The sequence below is a fragment of the Camelus bactrianus genome, chromosome 13, assembly GCF_048773025.1.
Source record: "Camelus bactrianus isolate YW-2024 breed Bactrian camel chromosome 13, ASM4877302v1, whole genome shotgun sequence".
NCBI classification, from domain to species: Eukaryota; Metazoa; Chordata; class Mammalia; order Artiodactyla; family Camelidae; genus Camelus; species Camelus bactrianus.
In genome coordinates this window covers 66,688,276-66,710,575 of record NC_133551.1, presented here as the reverse complement: position 1 = coordinate 66,710,575, position 22,300 = coordinate 66,688,276, and the positions used below count along the sequence as shown (strand labels likewise).

The window sequence follows — 22,300 nt, the reverse complement described above, 5'->3', positions numbered from 1 at the left end:
CCCGCCTGTTCACCCTGCACCTCCCCCACTCTCCCTTCTGGCTTTGCTGTCCCAGACGAAGCTGCTCCAATTTATTCCCTGCTAGGACATTATATAATAGCAATGACACATACTCCCGTGGACCTGGAATGTCTCTGGGGAGACGTCCAGAGAGCAGGAGGTGATGGACACGTGAGAGGGAATGGACTTGCTGTGCAAGTGTGAGAAGCAAGTGTCCCTGAGACTAAGGGACACGTCAAAGCTAGACATATTTGGACCCTCCTGAGACATGCAGCTTTGTTGGGAAAAAAAAAAAGCAAAATCTTGCAGACTGAAAATGAACTCATGGTAGCAGAGCAGCCATTTCCTTCTTACACGGCAGGCGGGTCATCTCACGTAAGCCTCGCCACCGTCCTTCCCAGTAGATAGCCATGTTCCCTTTCTACAGGGGACACAAAGGGCAGGGGAGCTGGGTTTGAACAAAGGAGTGGGTGCCTGACGCCGCCTAGACGATGCTGCTCCCTCCCCGCCTTAGAGCCACTCAGTCCCTCGGGGACCCCCACGGCCCGCCGACACCACCATGCAGCCGGGCCGCGCGCACACCGCGTTCTTGTCCGCCAGGCCTCCAGCTGGGCTCCTGCAAATCACCTGTGTCTCTGGCTAAGCCCCAAGCACGACACTCACGCCTGCTTGTGGCTGCCCAGCCAGGGGCTCTGGGGAAGGGACATGAAGTCCTGGCTCTAGAAGTCTTCAAAAGGGACCCAGAGGCAGTTTCTGTTCCAAGTGGTCTGGCCTGAGTGACATGAACTGGACATCAAGATAAGGAAGCTGTCACTCAGGAAAGTCCATGAGGAACAAAAGGAGCCGGCCATCAGCAGGCTCCTCCTTCCACGAGGCCACGCCGGGCTCACCTGGCCCTAAAATCTGCACAGGGGCTCTTAGGAGTCTTGCTGCCTCGCTGAGAGGGCTGCTGCCCACGGATGTGAGGAGGCAGGTCTCAAGGCCCCAGAGGCAGTTGCCAGAGGTTCAGGACACGGCTTCGGAGGCACGAACCTCAGCTCTAACAGCTACTCGCTGGGTGGCCATGACCAAGTGACACAGGTTCATAGGCCCTTTCTTGCAGGGCTGTTAGAAAGCCCAGAAATAATCACACACACACACAGACACACACACACGAAGACAGACACAGACATACACATACACACACACACGCGCGCGCGCGCGCCTGGCAGGGAATGTGCTCAGGAAGTCTGCCCCAGGCCTTCTCCTAACGGCCACCCTGGAGAGCAGTCCTCACAGCACTGCCGACTCGAAGCAGGCAGGGGAAGGCCGGCTGCCTTTGCTGCATGGAGACTAGTGCTCGGCTGCGCTGGGCCTGTCTTCAGCCGAGGACCAAGAAACCATTGGTTCCACCTGTCTCTGGGCTCCAGCTCTTAAGGCCAAAAAATTGAGAAGCCATAGTGTTTGTTTTAGGAAAGATCACAGCCATCAAACACGGTGCCCCAACTTGCTCGCAGACAGCAGACAGGCTCCATCTGGTGCCAGCAAGAGACAGCAACTCTGACACAGCCTAACCTGCCGACGCCGGAAAGGGCTGTGCAGTGAAGGAAAAGTTTGGCCAGTGTCACTAAGGTGGGGTGTAAGCACAGGCAACACCTTCGTTTTCAATGTGTATTAAGTCATTCCTTTATTTCTCAAGATGTGCACACTCAAGTATTAACTCGGCCAGGACAAATCATGGCTCCTCGGTATGTACAGGTCCTTCGATGGCTTGGGTCACAGACAACTTCACAGCTAGTGCACCACACACAGGAGGTAAAACAGGAAGCCTAAAACCCCCAAGCCATTCCAAGAGAAACTGAGGGGGGAGGAGGGAGGGTAAGGATGCAGCATCCCGCGGGGAAATCAGCGCACAGGAGGGAGGAGCACGGAGGGACGGAAGGCAAGCTAGCTTTCATCTTCGGCGACCGCAGTTTCCACGTGGTGGTCAGGGGACTGAGTTCAACAGGTCTTTCAGGAAGCTCTCTGGGTCAGTGATTTCTGATAAGAGACCTGGAAAACAGGCAGAGGCCGGTTAGCAGCGGGCACGCACGGCCCCCAGCCCTACTGAGTCACAGCTGCCGCGTCCACACTGCGCTCCAACAAGCTCCGACGCAGCCGCTCAGTGGGATGAGCGATGGCTGGGGAGCCAGTCACCCAGCAACACTCCCGTGCGGTAATGAGACGCTGCTCTGTTTAAAGGCACTGAAGTGGCAGAGGCGGCCTCACCACCTCCCTACAGTGGGGGTGCTAAGCTCGGGTCCGTGTACCATGCAGGGGGCCTGCAAGTCCACTGGAACTGCGTATGAAACGGAGGGCGGCCCTGCAAGGTGTCCACTGCCTTCAGCGTACTCTTAGAGGGACCTGGGGCCAAAGAAAGGTGAACCCCACTGCCCTCAGGGGCTGGGAGAACGGGGAGGGGTAGCAGGACCCTGGCTCATCGGAGCCTCTAGCCAGCCCTTTGAGTCCAGGGCCTTGAGAAAGCTGCCAGAGTTCAGGGGCTCCGTTTCTTCCACCATCAAACGGGGACAGTGATGAGGGCCTGTCACGTCACCCTGGGGATTAAATGAGGCCCGTCACGTCCAAGTGCCCAGGGTGCAGAAGGCATCCATTAGCAGCAGGGCCCGCGGCCCCGCCCCCTCACCGAGCAGGGCTCACATCCGACCAGAGTGGGGCTGTCAGCCCAAGGCCCGGCAGCACTCAGACCGAAGCTGTCTCCCAGCACCTGTGCTAGTGGCGACAGAGTGGCTCCCATCACCTCTTGTTGGTTTTGGACGGTGTTTTCGCCCTTGCCTTGGAACAGGGTGTGTCTGATGTTCTGAAATTCTCTACCAGTTGGGACAAAGCAATAAAGCCATGCTGCTGTAAACACCTGCGGCTCCCCTCCCTGCCTGGCCAGCCCTCACTCCTCACTCTCCCTCGCTCCAGGCGGGTGCTGCCACCTTCCCCGAGGCTGAAGCCAAGCACAGAACCGAGCTGAACTCCTTTCGTCCCTCTTACTTTCGTTCCTCCTCCTCCTCTTACTCGGACTTTGGCGCTCGTATTGACAGCTTCTGCAGACATTCGCCAGACCCCTGGGTGACAGGCCCGGAGCTGGGCACTAAGGACACAAGCACACAGGCTACCTCTCTCAGTCAGGGTCACTTCCTAGAGGAAGCAAGGAGTACAGCCACGGTGCAATGTCTAGGCTGGAGAGATGCCCATGGGAGCATCCAGTGAAGCTGACAAAGAAACTGGGGTGAGTGTACTGACACCTGACCACCGGGTAACGGGGGATGCACCAGACCAGCAAAGCCCATCCGGCACAGCTCCCGCTGCAGCCGTGGCAATGAACGGCCAGGCTGGAAGGCAGCCCTAGAGCTCCTGGGGAGACTCCGCCCGCTGGTGCCGAGCGGGAAGGAGAGGAATTCACACTGAGCATCACTCCAGATGTCTGAGGGCACAGTTAGTGGAGGTCTTCTCCTGACAGTGGGATCTGGGGAGACTCTGTCCTGCTCTTTGCACTTCATGAAACTCCCACAATGAACATCAGGGAAAAGGAAACAAGTTCACAAAAGAGTCGGGCAGCTGTGGTTCCCTCTGCTTTGGCTCTGGGAGTGATGGGGGGCTGGACTGCAGCAGTGCCCACAACCTGAGAGGCACCGGGTTTCTAATCCTGGGCGGGCTTTCCCAGCATCAGCCCAAGTCACCTCCCCCTGCTGTCACCTGACACTTGGTGATAAAATCCAAACAAATTTTAATGTGTCTGCAATTAGGATGACAAATTTGTTGTATAAAGAACCTGTACACAGGAGAGAACAATGAACTTCCCTTTTACTAGCTGGGGGATGAGGATGCCCCATCCGATAGCAGTTCAAAGTGCTGCCCTATTCCCACCAGCAGAGGTGCTCTTTGCTCTCTTTTGGTATTTACTATTTATCTTAAGAATCAGAGTTGAAATCCTCCCATATCTCCCCCGGGGGCAACTTTGCCATAAGGCGTCTCAGTCCCCAGGAAGCAGGAGGAAGACAGGTAAGCTCCATGTTAATTCTCTGCATTGTCATAAAAAGCCAGGAATCTAAGAAGAGGCTCAGAGATCCTCCAGCTATGTCCTGCTGGGAACTTGTTTAGTCTTCAAAGCCACACTTACCCCATCTGTAAAATGGGGTTAACCATGGCTCCACCTCATACAGGGCTGCCCTGCAGACTGGGAAGACGTGTGCACCACGCGCAGCACAGGCCTGGGGGATGTGAGCCCCGTCACACGTGTGGCTGCTGTCCTGTTACCAGCCACCTGGCCTGTACCCCTCTCTCCCAGAGCTCTCGGTGGCAGCCCACAGGCTGGCTCCCGCCTGTTTTTTCCTGCATGTGAAGATGAAAGCAACCGCCAGCCCCACTCGGGCAGGCACGGGCTCTGCTGCAGAAGATCTGGGAAGGTAAAGCCTTGACACTGACCGGCAGCGTCGAGGAACTCCGAGAAGGTCTCCACTGGCATGAACTCCTCCTGGAAGGCCTTCAGGGCCTTGTCGGCTGCTTCGTGGATGGGCATGTCGTTGTGGCGGATGTATTCCGCTAGAGAGCAGGACCAGCCTCCCTCCGTGTTGCTGGTAGGCACCTTCTACAAGAACCAACAGGAGACAGGCCCGGGCTGGGTCACTGCGCCTCAAGCCAGTCAGGGAAGATGAGAGCCCTCCCATACACATCAAAGCTTTCCCTGAAGGATGTGTTCTGCTTCCAGGAACAACAAAATTTCACCTCAGTCCTCTCACAGCCCCTGTATTAAGCACGTGTCAGGTGAACCTACAAGCCTCGACAGATGACTGTGTTCTTCCCTCCCCACATCTTCCACATCTAGATTTCTCCAAGAAAAAGGACTGCTAAGTCACTTTAATTGAGCTATTTCATTCAGACTATGAAAGGAACCACCCCCAAACCCTCTGATTCTCTCAAAGTAGAGAGAAGTGTCCCCATAAGCTGTGCTAGAACAAGTCACACTCACCCAGGGCAACAGAATTCATCCAAACAGAGGGACTGAGAGCAAACAAAGGGTGACTTGGAGGGGAGATCCGCCTGCAGAAGAGGGTCTGCGGCAGCCTGAGACCAGGTCACAGGAGCAGTCGCGGCTACAAATGCGGTCCCAGACACAGGGGTCTGAGCTGGAGAGGAACCCTCCCCCGGTGGGAGCAGCTGGCTTCTCGGGAGGCCACGCAGGCAGGGTCAGAGCCACCAGCACAGGCGTTTCCTCCCTTGCTGAAACCGGCCACGCTCCCCGCGGCTTCCTTACCTTAAACATGTTATAAATGAGATCGACGAGGGCCCAAAAGAGAAGGGAGGAGCGATAAGCAGAGTAGTCCTTCACTGCCTTGTCTGTCAGCCTGGAAAAGAAGATGAGAGCCCACGTCCATGAAGACCCCGGGGGGAGACCCCCGAGGACAGAGCAAAGCATTCTGGGAGCAGCAAAAGAGTCACAGTAACTAAGCATCACTCCGCTCCAGCCACTCGTCTCTCTTCTCAGAAGACAGCAACCGCGGGCAAGAGCTTCAGAAGCCCTGGGACCCAGTGGTTTATTTACCACAGAAAGTCCCACAGAAGAGTCATCTTTAGCACTGACTCTCTGCCAAATCAGGCTAAATGCGAAAGAGGGAGACAGAAGTTGCAACATGGCAACCAAAAGGCCGCCACCGTAAAGAGACGCCGAGGAGTCCCGTCTCCCTGTGTTTAGCCCCCACACACACTCTTGGACTCAATGGGATCTAATACATGAAGTAGAAAACAAGGTTCTACTTCATTCTTTACATTTCCACCAGGAGAATTTTTACAGCCAGCAGACGTAAAGCAGCCACACAGTTACTTGCCAACCACGTGCTGTGTTAAAAAACAGCAAGCTGGTGGAAAGCTGGTGTTGAGCAACAGTGATGTCTCGGATGGGAGCTGCAGCCACCCCGACACCTCCTAAATCCCGAGCTAATCCCAGAGCTGCGCACCACACCCCTTCGTCTCTAACCAGTATCGTCACTACTTAGACCAATGACTCAGTTCAGAGTCAGAGACCAGCCAGGCCCCTGGAATACGGGGGGCTGCCTGTGCGACGTCCACTGCTTCTCGGCAGACGCTCCTGGTCTGAGGAATGATTACTCCAGGCAGAGCCACTGCGAGATACAGAGAAAGACCAGACGTCCCGCCACACAGTGCTCAGATTTGGTTTCTAAAGCTCAAGACCTAGGAAAGGCTTTGTCTGCAAACTGCCTTCCTATCTGTAATAAGTAAAGGCTAGATAAACTCTTATCATGGAGATTCTTTGGCTTGAAACAGAGCCGTAACTGAAGGGACCAGAACTTGGTATTCAAATGCATGTGTGTGCGCATGCACATGTGTTCATGTATGTTAGAATCATAAAACAAGGACAGATGTTACTCATCTAGAAGCTAAAACTACACTCTCTGGGCCTCAAGTAAAGGCACGACCTAGCACGGGGCAGGCCACCCACACCTACATTTTTAAGTCACCAACAAAAGTAGAGTCAAATAATAAAAAAAATCTGACAGTTCTGTTTGCTAAAATCCTGTACCCTCCCCTTCCACCCCAGTATCTCCAAAGCGCCCACCCTCTCCCCTCCCACCACTGCCGCGAGGTGGGCCTGGGGGCGAGGACAATAATCTGTTTCTGTGCAGCTCTGGCAGACAAGGGCACAGAAGGGCTCTGACAGGCACCTAGGAAAGTCCCAGGCTTAAATACTTGATGGTCCTTGGCAGAGGAATCTTTTTGTAAAACCTGCACAAGAGAACAATTTCTCTTGGGCAAATAAATTCCCAGATTTTTGTGTAGCTGCTGCTGCCTCCCACCTTATAATGGACTTAGAATGAAGCCTGCTGCCAGTGACACGGCTCCAATCACCAGGACGTCACCCTCTAAAGGTCCCTCAAGCCACGGCCCCTCCTCGGAGGTGCCCCAGCACTCTGCCAGCCTGCTTCTGGAGCTCCCTGTTTACACCGCCCACACCACGCCAGGTCGGGTCCTTCTCGAGGCTCTTCTGCTTTGGGAGCAGGAATCTCGAGCAGCCCTGCCCAACTTAATTATTTAAGGCCAATTAGTAAGGTGACTAAACTGCCACAGAGAAAATGGCGACTCATGAGTGCAGTTTACCCTGGACTCCTAATTAAGCTGCGACCAAATAGGCTTTTCCTTAACTGCCTGGGACAATGATGAATTGTAGTTTCCTAATTGAAAGCTCCTGTGGGTTCAGATTTCACACCTGTCACCGAGAGCCTGTGCCCAGTAAACAGCCACTTTCTGTGCTATGGACGCAGGCCGAGCCTGGCTTAAAAACTCAGCATCGCCCAGATCTAACGTTTGATTTCCAGCAGCTAGTTAACTATTAACACTTCAGACTCTTGGGAAACAGTGGAAAGTGCTATGCTGGGAACAGGGGCAGAGATCAGGTCGGACTCTAACAAGACTGGCGCCCTCTGACTACACAAAGGCCGGCACGGGCCGGATTCAGCAGGAGAGCTCCAACCTGGTCCCCCTGGGGCATGAGGTGACTGTGACTAGTGACTAGCTGAGGAGGTAGACGGCAGGTGTGCAAATTCAGGCCCACTGCTGTCTCCACCTCCTCTGTCGTTCTCAGGAGACCCGAAGCTCCTCCTCTGCTCCCTCACTGGAAATGTCCCCTCGGATCCTGGTGACAGCAGGCACAGCAGGAGGACAGACCTTCCTGAAGTGAAGCAGCTTTCCCTCGAGAGGCAGACGCAAGCGGACAGACCACGCCCGACTCTGCAGCCCAGGGAAGGCCGCGCGGGGCTCCACGGGCTAGAGTAGGGGCACCGAGTCCACTCGGCAGGCGGCCACTGTGCAGTCGTCACAGAGGGCTTCCTGTTTGCCATTCTTTTCTCTCACAGACACCTCCCTTCTGACCCAAATCATAGCACAGAGTCATGAAAACACTGACTACTTTCCTCCCAAAATGCCTTCCTTCTTAGGGAGGGTCTACACGAAAAGCAGAGGAAGAAAAAAGGCTCCCAGCACGTGGGGCAGACAGGATAGGAATATGACCAAGAAGGGACAGGATGAGCTTTTCATGATCAGAAAAAAAAAAAAAAAAAAAATCCCCAACCGCAGCCTTACGAAGCTTTGCTAGTTCAGGCCCAGATCAGCATGATGGGAAGCCCTGGCCACCTGCCTCAGCCTCCTGCGGGCCCCAACTCTTCTCCTCGGTAGCCCCCCTGTGCCTGGCTGGCTTCCTCTCCGAGGAATTTTCCAGAGGCAAGCCTGGCTCCACACTTACAGTGGCCGAACACCAGGCCCAGAGGTGGCAGGCGCCCGCCAGCCATCCAGCCATCCAGACTCTTGACATGACAGACCGAGAAGGGCCAGGGTCAATTACTGAGTCAAACGAGCGTGCCCTCCTCAGCATACGCACACTGCGGGGTGGCTTCCACACACAGTGGGTCACAGAGTCTGGACAGACGGCTCAGGAGACGGCTTCCTGAAGCAGGTACTTCCCGAAGCGGGAACTGACCTGGTGGCTCCCCCTGGAGCCACTGCCCGGGCCTGAGAGGTCACCAGCAGCCTCCGCAGGATTTCCACGCGTGTGGCTCTCCACTTCTCAGGGGGCAGGATGTGGAGGGCCAGGACTGTGAAGTAGTGGGGCCCGTCCACTTCAAAGGCACTCTCCACCCACTTCTCCTTGGGCTGCTCCAGAAAGGCCTGGAAGTTCTTCTCCTCTCGGGAAGTTGCTCGGGTTCTGGAACAAAAGGGGCACCATGAAACCAGGGCAGCAGCCCGGCAGGGAAAGGGTTTGCTCAATTTCCTGTCCTCTTTCAAGTTTCTTGACCGCCTGGCTCCCTGAACACCCCCACCCATCCTCCACTACCCCTCCCACCTCCTCTCCAAGCAAGGCTCCTTCCCTCCCAAGGTGGCCTTGGTGGCATCGTCCCCGTCTTCTCCCTTCCCCAGCCCAGCCCTGACCCAATTCCAACTGCACTGTGCGTGTGTCGGGCACATTCACGAGCACTCCACCATCCAAGTGTCCTGACAACTCTGGAAGGTGACAGCGACACCTTTTTACCACAGTAGCTAAAGGCCTGAGAAGTGAAGTGATGTGCCCAAAGTCAGTAAGCTAGTCAGTGACCCAGAGTCTGCCTGAGCCCACAGCCCGCACCCTCCCCGACTCTGCGCAGTCTCAGTGCGGCTAACCGTCCACGTGGCATCGCACCCGGCGCTGCCCTGGGCACTCTCTCTGGGTTCGCTCTCTCATGTGTGTCTCTCTCTCCCTCATCAGAACCCTTCCTTCCAGGAGAGCACCGCTGCTGGCTCCCGCTCCCGCCTGAACTGCAGTAACAATCATGACCAACAACTTGAACTCCAGGCACGTTCTGAGCACTTTCTCGTTGTCTCGTTAAATCCTCACAAGGACCTGATGAGACCGGTACTATCCCAATGTTATAGAAAGGGAAACCACAGCACAGAGAAAGTGAACATTTTGCCCAAAGTCACACACGCGGCAGGAAGGAACTGGACTTGGATCCAGGCAGTCAGGCTCCAAAGCCTACCCAACACGGGCTCCCCACCTTCCCTGCACAACGAAGCCTTCACCAGCCACTGGAGCGGCACTGAGAGGTCACTTCCTTACCATAAATGTTTGGCTACAACACTCTTTCCTTAGGACCTGGCTGGTGCTCTCAGGCTCTGAGTGTTTGATGCCTTATCCTAATTCTGTGGGGGAAAATAAACAAAAACACAGCAGCAGCAGCCACTCCTGCAGCACAGTTACCAGGTCTGCAGATGGCACTGCCAGACAGAGGCCTGTGGGAGAGCCGGAGCGGTGACACAAGTACACCACGCTCCCTTCTGCTCCATGAAGAGAGGACATGGATGCAGCAGATGACTGTACTCCAGTGGAGTGTCCAGAATCGGAAGATTTTTACCATCACAGGACCTGCTCAGCTCTGCTCTGGCTCATGATGTGACACACCTGCCTCTGTACACAAACGTTCCACCAAAGGCAGCAATCCCTGCTCAACCTGCCCCCCGTGACCAAGCCCACGCCAGCATGAAAGGACGAGGGAAGCAGGCTGCGGCGGGGAAACGGTGCCTCTCTGGGCAGCTTCTGCCTCAGCCTCTAGCTGACCAAGATGACCAGGACACAGCCCCCCCACCATCCTCCCCCAACTAAGGGACGTGAGCACGGGTTACAAGTGTCTGGCATTTGAGAAACACAGTAACACCTGAAGCCACCAGCTCTGTTCTGCTGGGCAAATCATGCTGCCTCCCTCGGTCTGCATTTCTCCCCAGAGAACGGAAAAGTCCACTCTACCTCACTGCTGCCAAGAAGAGCCAAGGGCTCTGTCAAAGACCCCACGGACACTGGCAATTAGCACTGCTCAGGCCTGAAGCAGTTTGGATAATGGGAATGTTTGTATTGTCAACGATGCAGGTGCTTCTTCTGACAGCCTGAACATTTGAGCAGATGATGTAATGACTGATGGAGACCCGCCAGTGCCTCTTTTTAACAATGAAGCCTGTGGTCTCCAGGTCAGCCTTTTATCTCATAAGGAAATGGGAGGGAAGGAGAAAATAACTTTGATGGAAGACCAGAAAGGACAAGAGACAGATTGTTCTGTTGCCTAAACTGAACTGCAGCTGCCTTGGGTGGACTGTATGCAGCCTCTCAACAACCTGTCAATACTCTGCCCAACAGGTGTGTAAGACTCCTGCGGAAGATGGGGCCGAAAAGGATGAGACCGTTTAAATTAAATCTAAGAGCTAAAGTATATTAAATCTAGGGTGGAATGAAAGACTATTCTCTACCCACTTAGCATTTCTTTAAAATTACACCTTCAAAACAAAAAAAACAAACAAACAAAAAAATAAAATAAAATAAAATAACACCTTCATGTATCAACCTGATTCACCACGTACATACAGATAAAGACATAAATCTGGGTTTTTTCCCAGGCTACCTTCCTTCTCAGTTGACTTTCCCAAATAATCTTCAACAACCCCTCTCCCCTGACAGTTGCCAGAAGCATTACTCACTGGAGAGGAAACAGGGGGGTCAAGTCCAGTTTCCATTTCTGAAATAATAGGTGTTTGCTTCTGCCACATCCTCTAGCTATGAAACGAGCTGTAACAACCTGTGTGCCCTTGACAGTGACTGTGTGCAGCCCGGACCCACAGCCTCCCCCATCCAAGGGAACAGAGTCTTGCAAGTAGAGGCTACACTGAAGCAGAAGCTTTGATGATCTGGCCTCTTCCACTTCCTGTTCCACTCTGGGCTGAAGGTCAGTCCAAGGATGCAGCCCTTGGATGCCTCTGGCAGGAGCTGAGACAGTTTTGGAAAAGCCACCCTCCTGCTTTATCCCGTGTGACTCTAAAAAGGCGCAGATGAACATTCCGACTTCAGTATAGGCTGCCTTGGGCCAGACGTTAGTTCTGGAACTAACTATAGCAGATGTGGGAAAGCTGGGAGAGCTCGCTGGGCAGGGGAACACAGGGTCGGTCAGCCCGGGCGGCCCCGAGACGCGGGATACTGACGTGTTCAGCACGTAAAGCACAGTGTGAACGATGTACGGGATCAGGTGGATGTTGCTCTCCCGGCCGCCCCCACCGGTGTCCGCGCTGAACGACTGCTCCATGGCGAAGCGCAGGAAGAGCAGCTTGATGTCGTGGATGTTGAGCTGGTACGTGGGCTCCCGCTGGCCCGTGCACTCCTGGAGGTAAGTGTTGTGCCTGGGGAGAAGCACAACAGACAGTGAGATGGAATCAAGTTCCCTGTTGGGAAGGCAGAGCCCCTCATCGGGCCGCTGGCTGTGAAGGTTACACAGATACGGACGGAGAACGAAAGAGAGTCAAGGACAAGAGCTGGGCTGGAAGACAAGCGCAGGGGCCACTTTCATTTCCACTGTGATGGAAGGCGATGCTCTCCAAGCTTTGATGAGAACGTGCGGTTTTGCAGAGCCCATCTCTTGATGGACCAATGTCATAGGACATACTGTGACCACATCTGGAAGTACATTTTGGAAGAAGCAATGTAGGACGTACTGATTCTGACTGACAGGGTGATCTTCCTGATCGCCTCAACCTCCAAATAGAAGTTTTTTTCTATGTCAATATACGTTATCATCTATCTGGGCTCTGTCTCTGATTAATTCTGTGCCTCAATTTCTTCATCTATAGAACGTGTGTAATAATAACACATGGTAAGCATTTCAATACACTGCCCAACATTACTTTCATCATTATCACTGCCAAGTACCTGGTCTATGGTAAGTACCTTTCCATCCCTGAGCTTTAAAATAGGACTTGGGGTAGGGCACCACTCCACAAGGCATCTGCAAGAGATGAGGACCTCAAAGAAGGTTTAGCTACTCTACTCTGGATTTTAGGTCCAGGGAGGCTCTGAAAGATACACCCCATGCCATTAGGCTATTTTCATTATTTAAACCTCAGAGAAATAAAAGTAAACTCTGGGAAACTTTGGCCTCGAGGACCAAGTCAGGGGCCCTGTGTTTCGTGTCCTAGAACAGCAGCGGAGGAAAGGCGGCAGATCGCTGGAGAGTGCACGCGCTGCGCCAGACGCGAGGCTGAGACCGCTGGTTTCTCCCAGCAGAGCCCCTCCGTTTGGACAGCTCCCCTGTCAGCAAGCAGAGAAACACGTGGGTTCCTGTTGAAGCTGACAGGACATGGTGCCCCTGGCGGCTGGACTGACAGCTGATCTTCCCCCATCTCCTGAGAATCCTCTTTCCATCACGCAAAACGCTCCACACTCACCTTGCCAGGCAGGTGGCAAAAGCTGACTCAGGGACGTGGGGCCCCCAGACCGGAAGGAGCCCGTTGCACTTAGTGTTGGCGTTCTGAAGGGCGGCACTCTCCCACTCTTCCCGGCCCCGAGCCAGCCTAGATTGGGAGGAGAGCAGGGACAAGTGACTGCTGGAATTAATTTGGCAACCAGGCAGCTGGCTGAGTGAGGTAGAGAAGGGCTTGTTAACATCAAGGAAGTAAGCTCATGTGCCCGACCACAGAGAGAACCAGCCATTGTACTGCGACATGGTCAGCACCGGCCTCACTGCTTCAGGTCAGCAAGACTGCTCTTAGCAGCCCTGGGCAAAAAGCCAAGTGTACTTTCCTGGTCAAATGGCAGGAATGGCTCTTGCCATCGTTGAAGGGAGGACAGCCTACTTCCCAGAGACTAAGGAAGAGAACTGAAACCTCGGGGCTGTGGTCCCACCCACTCCCCGTCCCGGCCCTGAGCAAGCTGCCCACTCCCCGCAGTGACCCAGGTCTAGAGCTTATGCACACTGAGGAGAGGCATGGTGAAGGAGCCACTCCGCAAGAGCCAGGCCTACCTGACAGCAGCCAGGTGGCAGTCGTAGTGCACGATGTTGAAGTGGGACACGGTGCTGTAGCCCTGCTGCTTCCGGGGCTTGTTCTCCATCTCCTCCAACGCTACCCGCTTGGTGAAGGTGTAAATGCCCAGGACCTTGGTGGGCTGCAAAGACAACATGGGCAGGAGGAGAGGTGAGAAACTCAAAGGCGGGTGCGGGAAGGGGTGCAGGAGAGCAGAGGAGACCCCAGTGCCTGCCTTCTGAGGAGGGGATGTGTTCGGGAGAGGGGGTGACAGTGAGCCCCTCAGTCTCTTGGTTAAGCACTTGGCTGGGCACAGCCCCAGGGAAATACGGGTGGGGAGCAACCAAAATAAAGGATGCTGCGCAGATAGAAGGGCAGAAATGTAAGCCTGAACTGCCCTTTTGTTTTTACTTCATGTATCTGAAAACGAAGAATAAAGTGCCTTCTTGGTAAGTCACCTGCTTTTCAAAACTTACCAAAAGGCTCCAAGGAGCCTGTGTCGCAGCAGGACTCGCAGGGCTTGTGGCCCAGGGTACTTGCCCTTCAAGGGACTTGGGTGCTAAGCATAAATTTAAGCTGGAGAGGAAGAGGATGCCTTTTAAAACGGCCTTTAGTGGAGCAAACTGGTTCCTTGCTGTTCTGCTCCTTTCAGATGTAAATCTAGTTTGGTGAAGCCTAGAAAGCCGGGGTCCTGATCTCCCCCAGCTATCTGCAATGGCAGCTGCGTGGTGTCTTTTGAAGTCTCAGGTCGGGAGTCAGACAGCCTGGGCTAGAACTCGGGCTCTGCTATGTGAATTTTGTTTTCTCATCCATAAATTAGGGCTTTTTACAGTTTTAAAGATAAAATTAGCCAGTTTACACAAAGGCTCCGGGCACAGGGCCCAGCGTACAGAAGGAACCCAATGAGTGGTTGTTGATGGTGACAGTGTTGATGAAGACAATGATCTGACTAATGTTCAAATCAGTTTCTCTTCCTGCCTTTAAAGAGGACAGCTGGCCCTAAGACATGAGCCTTGACTCTAGCCTAAGAACAGGAGAGGGAGGCCACCGGGACAGGGGGCCAGGCTGCGCCCACAAGCCCAGGCCCTCACGACTGCCTGCAGGGCCAGCAGCCGTACCTGGAACTTGTACCCCTCCCTGCAGATGCAGCACGTGAGGCCCGGCTCCTCAATCAGCTCCTCCATCTGCTTCAGGAGCGCCGTCTTGGTCACAACCTGGCCCTTTTCATTCGTCTGTAGGGGGAACCAGGCGGCAGGTCAGGCGGTGATCCACCCACCCTCCCACCACAGCTTGGGGACTCGCAGACACAGGGCCGACCGTCCACATACACTAAAGGACTTAAAGGAAAGCTCTTCAGCTGGCTTCTAATGAGGGTAAAGACCCAGATTCTCCTGCCATCTCTTCCTACAGGAACCACTGAAGCAGAGGAAACCATCCAGCTGGAACCCTGGCACGCCGCCACTTGCCACCGAAACAGTCCCCTTTCTTTGTGCCAGCAGTACCAAGTCTCAGCTGCCAAGGGCTGTTGCAGTATGAGTCACTTACTGTTCCCATGGGAGTTTTAAAACTGCTGACACTCAAAAGTGTGTTAGTCTGGAAAAGGCTACTGCTTCCTCCACGGTGGGCCAGTGAAAAGAGCACAGAGCCCTTCACATTGAACAGACCCGGTTCAAATGCCTGTCAACCACCTGTTAGTTACGTGCCCTGGCCTGTTTACATCACCTCTCGGCCTCAATTAGTTCATCTAGAAAATGGGTATAATACCAACCTCACAGAACCACTTGAGGGCTTAAATAAAATCTTACAAGTAAGGTGCCTAAGCACAGTGGCTGGCATATGGTAAATCCTTGATAAACAACGGTTATCACCATTTTTCCCGTTTTCGTGAACTTGTTAAGTCATTTAACCTCCAAGTCTCATCTGTAGAGCAGAACAAGGACAGTCCCATCTCTAAGGGTTGCTGGGAAAGTCAGACAAGGTGCAGCCTCTAGCACAGTGCCCAGCACACCTCCTTCCCTACCGCCCCGTCCTCCTCCCCCACCGTCCAGCCTTCGCCTTCACCTATCCCCACCCGGCTCTGTCCACACTGTGCCACTGACACCTCATCACCAGGGCAGGCACGACCACGCGGCCGTACCGTCATGCCCAGCGTGCCCAAAGCCTTCTGCCTCATGGCCATGGCCATGCGCTTCTTCTCAGCCCGTGTCTCCCTGCGGGCCGCGTCAATCTTCTTGTTCACGTCAGGGTGTTCCCGCAGCGCCTCCAGCAGGTTCTCTGCCAGGGTCCCAATGCCCTCATCGCTGGACACCTGCTCCAGTTTATGCAGGTTTGTGATGGAGTCAGTTCCAATCAGAACCTGCCAAGAAGGGACCAGAGAGATGAAGGCCTCCAATTATGTAGCCAAGTGTTCTTCTCAGGGGCTTAAAGGTTTAAAAAAATTAACAGAATGTGCACAATCTCATGTCATCTACTTGGTTTCAATCAGATCCTTTGATTTTACATTTCAAGAGATTTGGACAAATGGAAGAGGTTGAGGCTCTGCCACTGACCAGACTGGTCACCATGCTCTCCAGCCTCAACATCCCTCTCTGTAAGAGGGGGGCAGTGTCAAGGCTGCTGTGATGACTGACTCAGGTAACATATGCAAAGCCCTCAGCACAGTCCAAGTGCAAGGAGCTCAGGTAAGATTCCCTGGAGAAGCAGCAGCTGACGAGGCCTCAGTGGTGAACTCATGACCACACTGGGCACAGTAGGCCCTTGGCATTCCCAGGGCTGTGCTAAGTTCTTCATATGGGGTCACCAAACCCAGGAGCACAGGAGTTTTCTCAACTTAGGGATTCCAGAGGTACAACTACATGGGGAAGTGGGGATGAGAGAAAAAAAAAAAAAAAGTAAAAAGTAAACCAAAAAAAACCCTATGCTTAAAAATGTTGGTACCACACTACAGCACCACACTACTGACGGGGATGGGAAAACATCACAACACTGAAGGCAAGTGTAGAGTCTGAAAAAGCTCTCCACGCAAGCTCACTGAGAAATCCACACCACCCCATCACTAGTGAGTTGACAATTCATACTTGACAATAAATCAAAACAACAAAGCCAACTTGCAATGTGAGAGCTCAGCACCCAGGTCACTCACTAGCTCGTAAATCTCTTTTCACAGCAGGTATGCTTCAAATTTGTACCTCAGCAAAACTTCAGGTTAGCTGACATCTCACGGTCCTCAACGCTCATAGTTCAACTGCTTACTCAATGTTCCACAGGAACCCTACACTCAACACTCCGGGTGTTTGCTGTGCATGTATGCACACACATGTGTGTGAAGCAGTGTTTCAGGTGTTGGGGAAACAAAGCTCCTGCCCTCCTGAAGCTTACGTTCTAGTTACAAAAATAGTCTAACAGAGCGGACTCTCCTCCACCTCATCCCAACCCTCCTAGGCTCTCCATCTCTTCTGATGACACCACCACTCCCCTGTCACTTAATCCAGGCACTGAGGAGAGTTCTCCATTCATCCAGCTCTTCACTCCCCCTCATGCAACCCATCTCCAAATCCCATTTATTCCACCTCCCAGAACTCTGTCGAATCCATTCACTGTCCACTGCCCTAACCAGAGTCCCGCTGCCATGGCCTCTCACCAAGACTATTGTAAAAGCCTGCCAACTGTTCTTTCGACCTCTCATCTCACCTCCTTCTGATTCATCTTCTAAAATATGGCCAGGGGCACTATCCTCAGGAGAAAACCACACTCCTCTCCTTGGAGAATGTGATCTGGACCGAAGCTCATGTCTCCAGCGACAGCTCTTGCCATGCCTCACCTTCAATGCAACTGCCTTCCGATTCCTGGAGTGCTTTAAGCTCTCCTGCCTCTGAGCCTTTGCAGGTGCCATACTCCCCTCATTAGAAATCCTCCTTCCTCTGCCCCCTTCCACACTGCACTTACCCCTGCTCAGCTATCACTACGTATTTAACTCTATCCTCCACCAGACAGGAAGCTCCCAGAAGGCACAGACTGTGACTGTCTTGTTCACCAACACTGCCTCAGCCTAACCCAGCACAGGCGCACGCCAGGCACTACATAAATACGTGTTGAAAGAGAAGCGAATGGTCAGAGATTAAGCCTTATTTTTTAAGTAATTCAATTTAGTAGCTAAGAATAAGCCTGGAATCCCCTGACCTGAATTCTCAGCTCTGTGTTGCCAAATCACTGTTCTGTCCCTTGATTTACCCACATTCAAAATAAAGATGTTCCAAGCTGGGGGAAAAATAAGTGAAAAAACTCTTACGTAGGAAGAATTATCTCCACAAAGAGGTATTAATTATGACTGTCTCCACTGAATTGAACAAAAGTTGAGAACAATAGTTATCGGAGCAAGACATATGAAAGAATCTTTACTGTGATCAGTTAGCCACGTTGTTGGAATGAGTTCTCAGAACAGATTACCAAGTGAGAACGCGCAACTATATTCAAGGTAGGCTGCTCTAAACAGAAAAAAAATGCAGTCCTGAGGACTCTGAAAACTCAACCTTAAAAAAAAAATACTATTAGAAAATGGGCAAAAAATATGGACAGATTTCACAGCAGACAGACAGATGAAGCACATTAAAAGGTGTGCAGCGTTGTTAGCCTGTAGAGAAATGCAAATGAAAACCACGAGACGTCACTCCACATCTATCAGCAAGGCTAAAATAAAACATAGTGACACCGCCAAATGCTGCGGAGGACGCAGACTACGCGGATTGCTCACGCATGCTAGTGGGAACGCAGAGAGGTGCAGCCACTCCAGACAGAGGACAGTCTGGCAGTTCCTTGTAAAGCAAACCAATGCACTACCACACAAGTCAGCAACTGCAGCCTTGGGCATTTGTCCCAGAAAAGTGAGAACTTATTCACACAAAAACCTGTACACGCACATTCACAGCAGCTTTATTCGTAACAGCCTCAAACTAGCAACAACCCAGAAGCCCTTTAATGGGTGATGGTTAAACAGGCAGTGGTGCAACCCCAACGGGGACACAGCCCAGCAGTAAGACAGAACAAACTACTGATATGCACACCAAACAGGACGCACCACAAAAAACTTACACCAAGTGAAAAAGCCAGTCCCCAAAGGTTACGTGCTGTATGATTCCATTTAGTCTATCACATTCTTAACATGACAAAATTACAGAGATGGAGAGGTGGCTGCCAGGTTGGGGGAGGTGGACGTGGCTATAAAAGGGCAACAAGAGGGGTCCCTGTGGTGATGAAACTGTCCTGAATTCGACTGCATCGACGTCAGTACCCTGGCTGTGATAATTTACTACAGTTCTGCAAGATGTTCCCAGGGAGAGAGACTTAGTAATGGGTGCCAAGGATTTCTCTGTGTTACCTCTTAATGACTGCTTGTGAATCTAAAATTATCTCAAAATAAAAAGTTTAGTTAAAAAAACAAATCCAGTCTGGCCACCTGTCTGGGCCAGTTAGGGTTTGTGAAGGTGACCAGTACCCCAGCCCAGTGACTATAAGGGACAGGCGGCGCAGTGGACAGGTGGGCCTCCCTGAGAACCCACCAAGTTTTCGGCTGCCGGAGGCAGAGCAGAAAATGGCAGTGATGGCATTACAAGTGTCCCAGGGACTGTGGCCAAAAAAATCAAAACTGTTTTAATGCTCTGGCCAGCCACACCCTCGCAACTGCTGCTCAGCTGAGCCGTGAGATAATGAAGCCCCACATAAGGATGAGATGAATGAGGAAATCACAAGTGGATCTCAATCCTCTCCACAAACAGAGATGAACCAGATGCTTCAGAGAGTCCCTTCTACTCTAGGAGTCCTATGTTAGGGCAGTCATGTTTCAAGGCTAATCAAGGCAGCTGTCGCAGGAGATGAGAAGAGTGTGCACGTGTCCTGCTCAGGAAGAAGGTCTGTGTGCATGCCGGTTACTCACCTGGGTGGCAGGGTGCTGGATGGCCAGCCCCCGAAGAAGCCTCAAGATAAATGGCAGGGCTGGACGAGACAAAAACTTTTTCCAGATGTCAGCATCCAAACTGCAAAACAAAGGTGTTATCAGCAGGCCAGAGAAGCAAAGGCCCCCTAGGAACTGGCTGTGGGTTCTGGCTTGTTTAGACGTGACCCTTCAAGCACACCATAAAGAATCACAAAGGACCACGCGCCTCAGCTGAGAAACCAGATAGAAACGAGTACTCTAAACAGAAACCAACAAGCTAAGCTGCCATCCTTGCCCGTAGCCCCAAAGGACTCTGCAGTGGCTGCGTGGTCACCTCGCTAGTTTCCAGGAGGGGAGGGAGACCCCAAGGAAGGCAAAAGGATGCCAAGGTGATGAAGGAGAAAAGGCACCAGGAAGAGGGGAGGCAGCAGCGCCTGCCAGAGGGGCTCCTTACTTCTTGGCACTGGGAATGTGCTTCTTCATGTAGTCAAGTGCACTCTGGGTGATTCCCTTCTGGAGAATCAGATCCTTCAGCTGATGCCCATTGCTGTTGTTCTTGATGCCGGCTGCTATTTTACAGAAGCAGTCCAGGAAGACTTTATCATCGCCACTGTGGTCCTCATCGTACCTAGGAGGAAAGAGCAAAGACGACCATAAAAGCTGATCATGTTATTCTCTTGGTTAACAATCCTCAGTGACTTGACTTCAATGATTAGACCTGAACTCTAGGTTCAAGTCCAAGCTCCTGAGCATAACACAGAGACCCTTCTGACCTGGCTCCTGCCACTCTCCCTCTTGCCTGCCACATCCCCCAAGCTCCCAACGTTCTCTCGCATTCTCCTCCATCTTGTCATACCCCCTCCCATGTCACCAACCACTTCACCTTCTCTGCCTTGCCAACTGCTACTTTAACACAGTGTATTTTAATTATTGACTCCCCAGTTTAGACCGAGTCCCTTAAAGGCCAGGCTGGCAGACAAATATCTAGTAGAAACTCAGGTGATTCCTCCTTATTCTCGCAGAACTAGTTCAGGGTTTTTCTGGGGATTCTCATTCAGCTGTCTGGAGTCTAAGCAACATACTTATCAAAACTGCAGTAAGGTTTGAACCGCTCCACCAAGATCTGCATTTTCTCCACCTCTCCAAAGGAAAGGTATGGGATGATGCGAAGCAAGCCCTGGAGCACGCTAGGGTTGGAGCGAACAAAGGTGCTATTGATCTGGTCCAGGAGCATCACGAGTTGATCCTTGTCACCCGTCAGGAGGAGGTTGCCCTGCAATAAGGAGGGAGTTGGAAGCCCCATTAATAAGGTCGGGGCTTTAGCTATATATAGCCAATACCAGACCCCTAAAGGTCATCCACTTCCATCAGAGTCATCCCTAGGAAAAGTGTCTCAGCACTTCCTGGGGAACAATCAACAGTGTGAAGGCCATCTCGTAAATTACTTTCTGAGTCTCCATGGTGGCTCTGTTAATAATACCAGGTGGTCAAAATATACCAACACAATCTCCTGCTCCCCCAAGAGAATGTTGGCTGCCTGAGATTCATTTGGTGGTATCTCTAGCCTTAACATCAGTAAGAATGAAGGAATGCACAGCAGTGTTAAGCAGAGAGAAATTGAACTGGGAGTTGGCAGTGTGGGTTCTAGGCCTCCAACTACGCAGTAACCAGATATATGACAACAAATGGCTCAGTTCATTTCTCTAGACTTGGAGTTCCCTCCACTGTGAAATGAGGGGCTGTACACTAAGCCTCTGTCTATCAGCTGGGACAGCCAGGACTTCATTAAGGAGCAGCTTCTGAGTGAAACAATCTCCTTGGCAACTTTGTTGCCTCTGAATCCGGATCTCAGGCTTCAATGCAATGATGTCACCATTAGTTGAGCCTTGCCATTCCTATGAGCTGAGCAGGTTCAGCAGATCTCGGTTGACACAGCTGGACACAAACACGCCAGTGGCTGGCAGTGAGGCAGAGTCTGCAGATGCACTCACCTTGTCCTCACTCAGAGGCTCGGCGTTGGACTCATCCAGAATGATCTCCATGATGCTAAGCACCTGCTCGGCCACAGCTGCTCCACCACTGTCCTTGCTTTCTTGCTCAGCAACGAGGGCCTGCAGAGAGGGAGACCCAGTCACTCCAGGGGTATGACCACAACCATTCATTGCTGATGGGATCTGCTCCTCAAAGATGTTTTTCATGCCTTATTTTCCAGAGACAGCGTACGTGCATGGAGGGTGGGGTGGAAGGGTAGGGGTGAAGTGTGTGGGCTTTTGAGGACAGTGAAAACGTGATGTTTCAGATTTCTTTCTGGTTGCCCTGAGGCGAATGGCACTAACTGTCCATTTGTGTGCGGTCTGGACTGTTGTAGGGACTAAGGTCCTTTTGCCTCTGATCTGAATTCAGGAAAGAAACATGATGTGGGTGTCATGGCAGCAGCATGGGGTGAGCCAGCAGGAGGATAAGGGACAGCGTGAATAATTCAAGCCTCTGAGCCCATCAGTTAGACAGATGAAGGGCCTGAAAAGGCCACAAATCCATTTCATCTGAGGGCGCGTTCTTTGTCTTTGACAGCCCATGCTCTTTACCAAGTTAAGAGTCCCCAGCATGACGTTCAGAGTGTTCATTTCCAGCTTGACCAGCTGCTGCCGGTTGACTTTCACCTTCACGCAGTAACTGAACAATTTCAGCAGCACCTGACAAGAAAAGCCAGTCAAAACCCATGAGACCACCTGAGAGTGACGATGTGGGGACAAGCAGGAAAGAAATGTCCGGGAAGGTCATGTACAGTAAGCGGACACTATCCTAAAATACAGAGGACAGCAGGAGAAGGTTCCCTAAGGGTCATGATAAGGTGGCTGGGATCTCCTAGTAGACTGGTATTGTAAACAGCAATGTTCTCCAGTGGTAGCTGCCACGGTCTGGGTACATCGCTACCACCTCCAAAGCTATGGCAGTGACACCAAATCCTAATGGAACAGGTGATGCTCTGTTGTCTTGGGGGAGATTCCAGTACTAACTCGGACTCTA

The 22,300-nt window shown here is 52.4% G+C and overlaps 1 protein-coding gene across 9 annotated transcripts in view; it reads right to left on the bottom strand.

The window, feature by feature from the left end:
* Window positions 1–1,640: 1,640 nt before the first annotated feature.
* Window positions 1,641–22,300, bottom strand: part of UBR4 (ubiquitin protein ligase E3 component n-recognin 4) — a 122,447-nt gene continuing 101,787 nt past the window's right edge. For all 9 annotated transcript variants that reach the window (XM_074377283.1, XM_074377285.1, XM_074377290.1 and 6 more), the window contains 14 exons: window positions 21,859–21,966; window positions 21,265–21,384; window positions 20,356–20,546; window positions 19,728–19,901; window positions 19,274–19,373; window positions 15,482–15,700; window positions 14,463–14,576; window positions 13,344–13,486; window positions 12,769–12,894; window positions 11,533–11,727; window positions 8,516–8,740; window positions 5,282–5,372; window positions 4,453–4,615; window positions 1,641–2,031 (listed from right to left, as the gene is read on the bottom strand). In XM_074377283.1, the coding sequence (XP_074233384.1) occupies window positions 1,967–2,031; window positions 4,453–4,615; window positions 5,282–5,372; window positions 8,516–8,740; window positions 11,533–11,727; window positions 12,769–12,894; window positions 13,344–13,486; window positions 14,463–14,576; window positions 15,482–15,700; window positions 19,274–19,373; window positions 19,728–19,901; window positions 20,356–20,546; window positions 21,265–21,384; window positions 21,859–21,966 (2,034 nt within the window). In that variant the 3' untranslated portion in view covers window positions 1,641–1,966. The remainder of the gene's footprint in view (window positions 2,032–4,452; window positions 4,616–5,281; window positions 5,373–8,515; window positions 8,741–11,532; window positions 11,728–12,768; window positions 12,895–13,343; window positions 13,487–14,462; window positions 14,577–15,481; window positions 15,701–19,273; window positions 19,374–19,727; window positions 19,902–20,355; window positions 20,547–21,264; window positions 21,385–21,858; window positions 21,967–22,300) is intronic.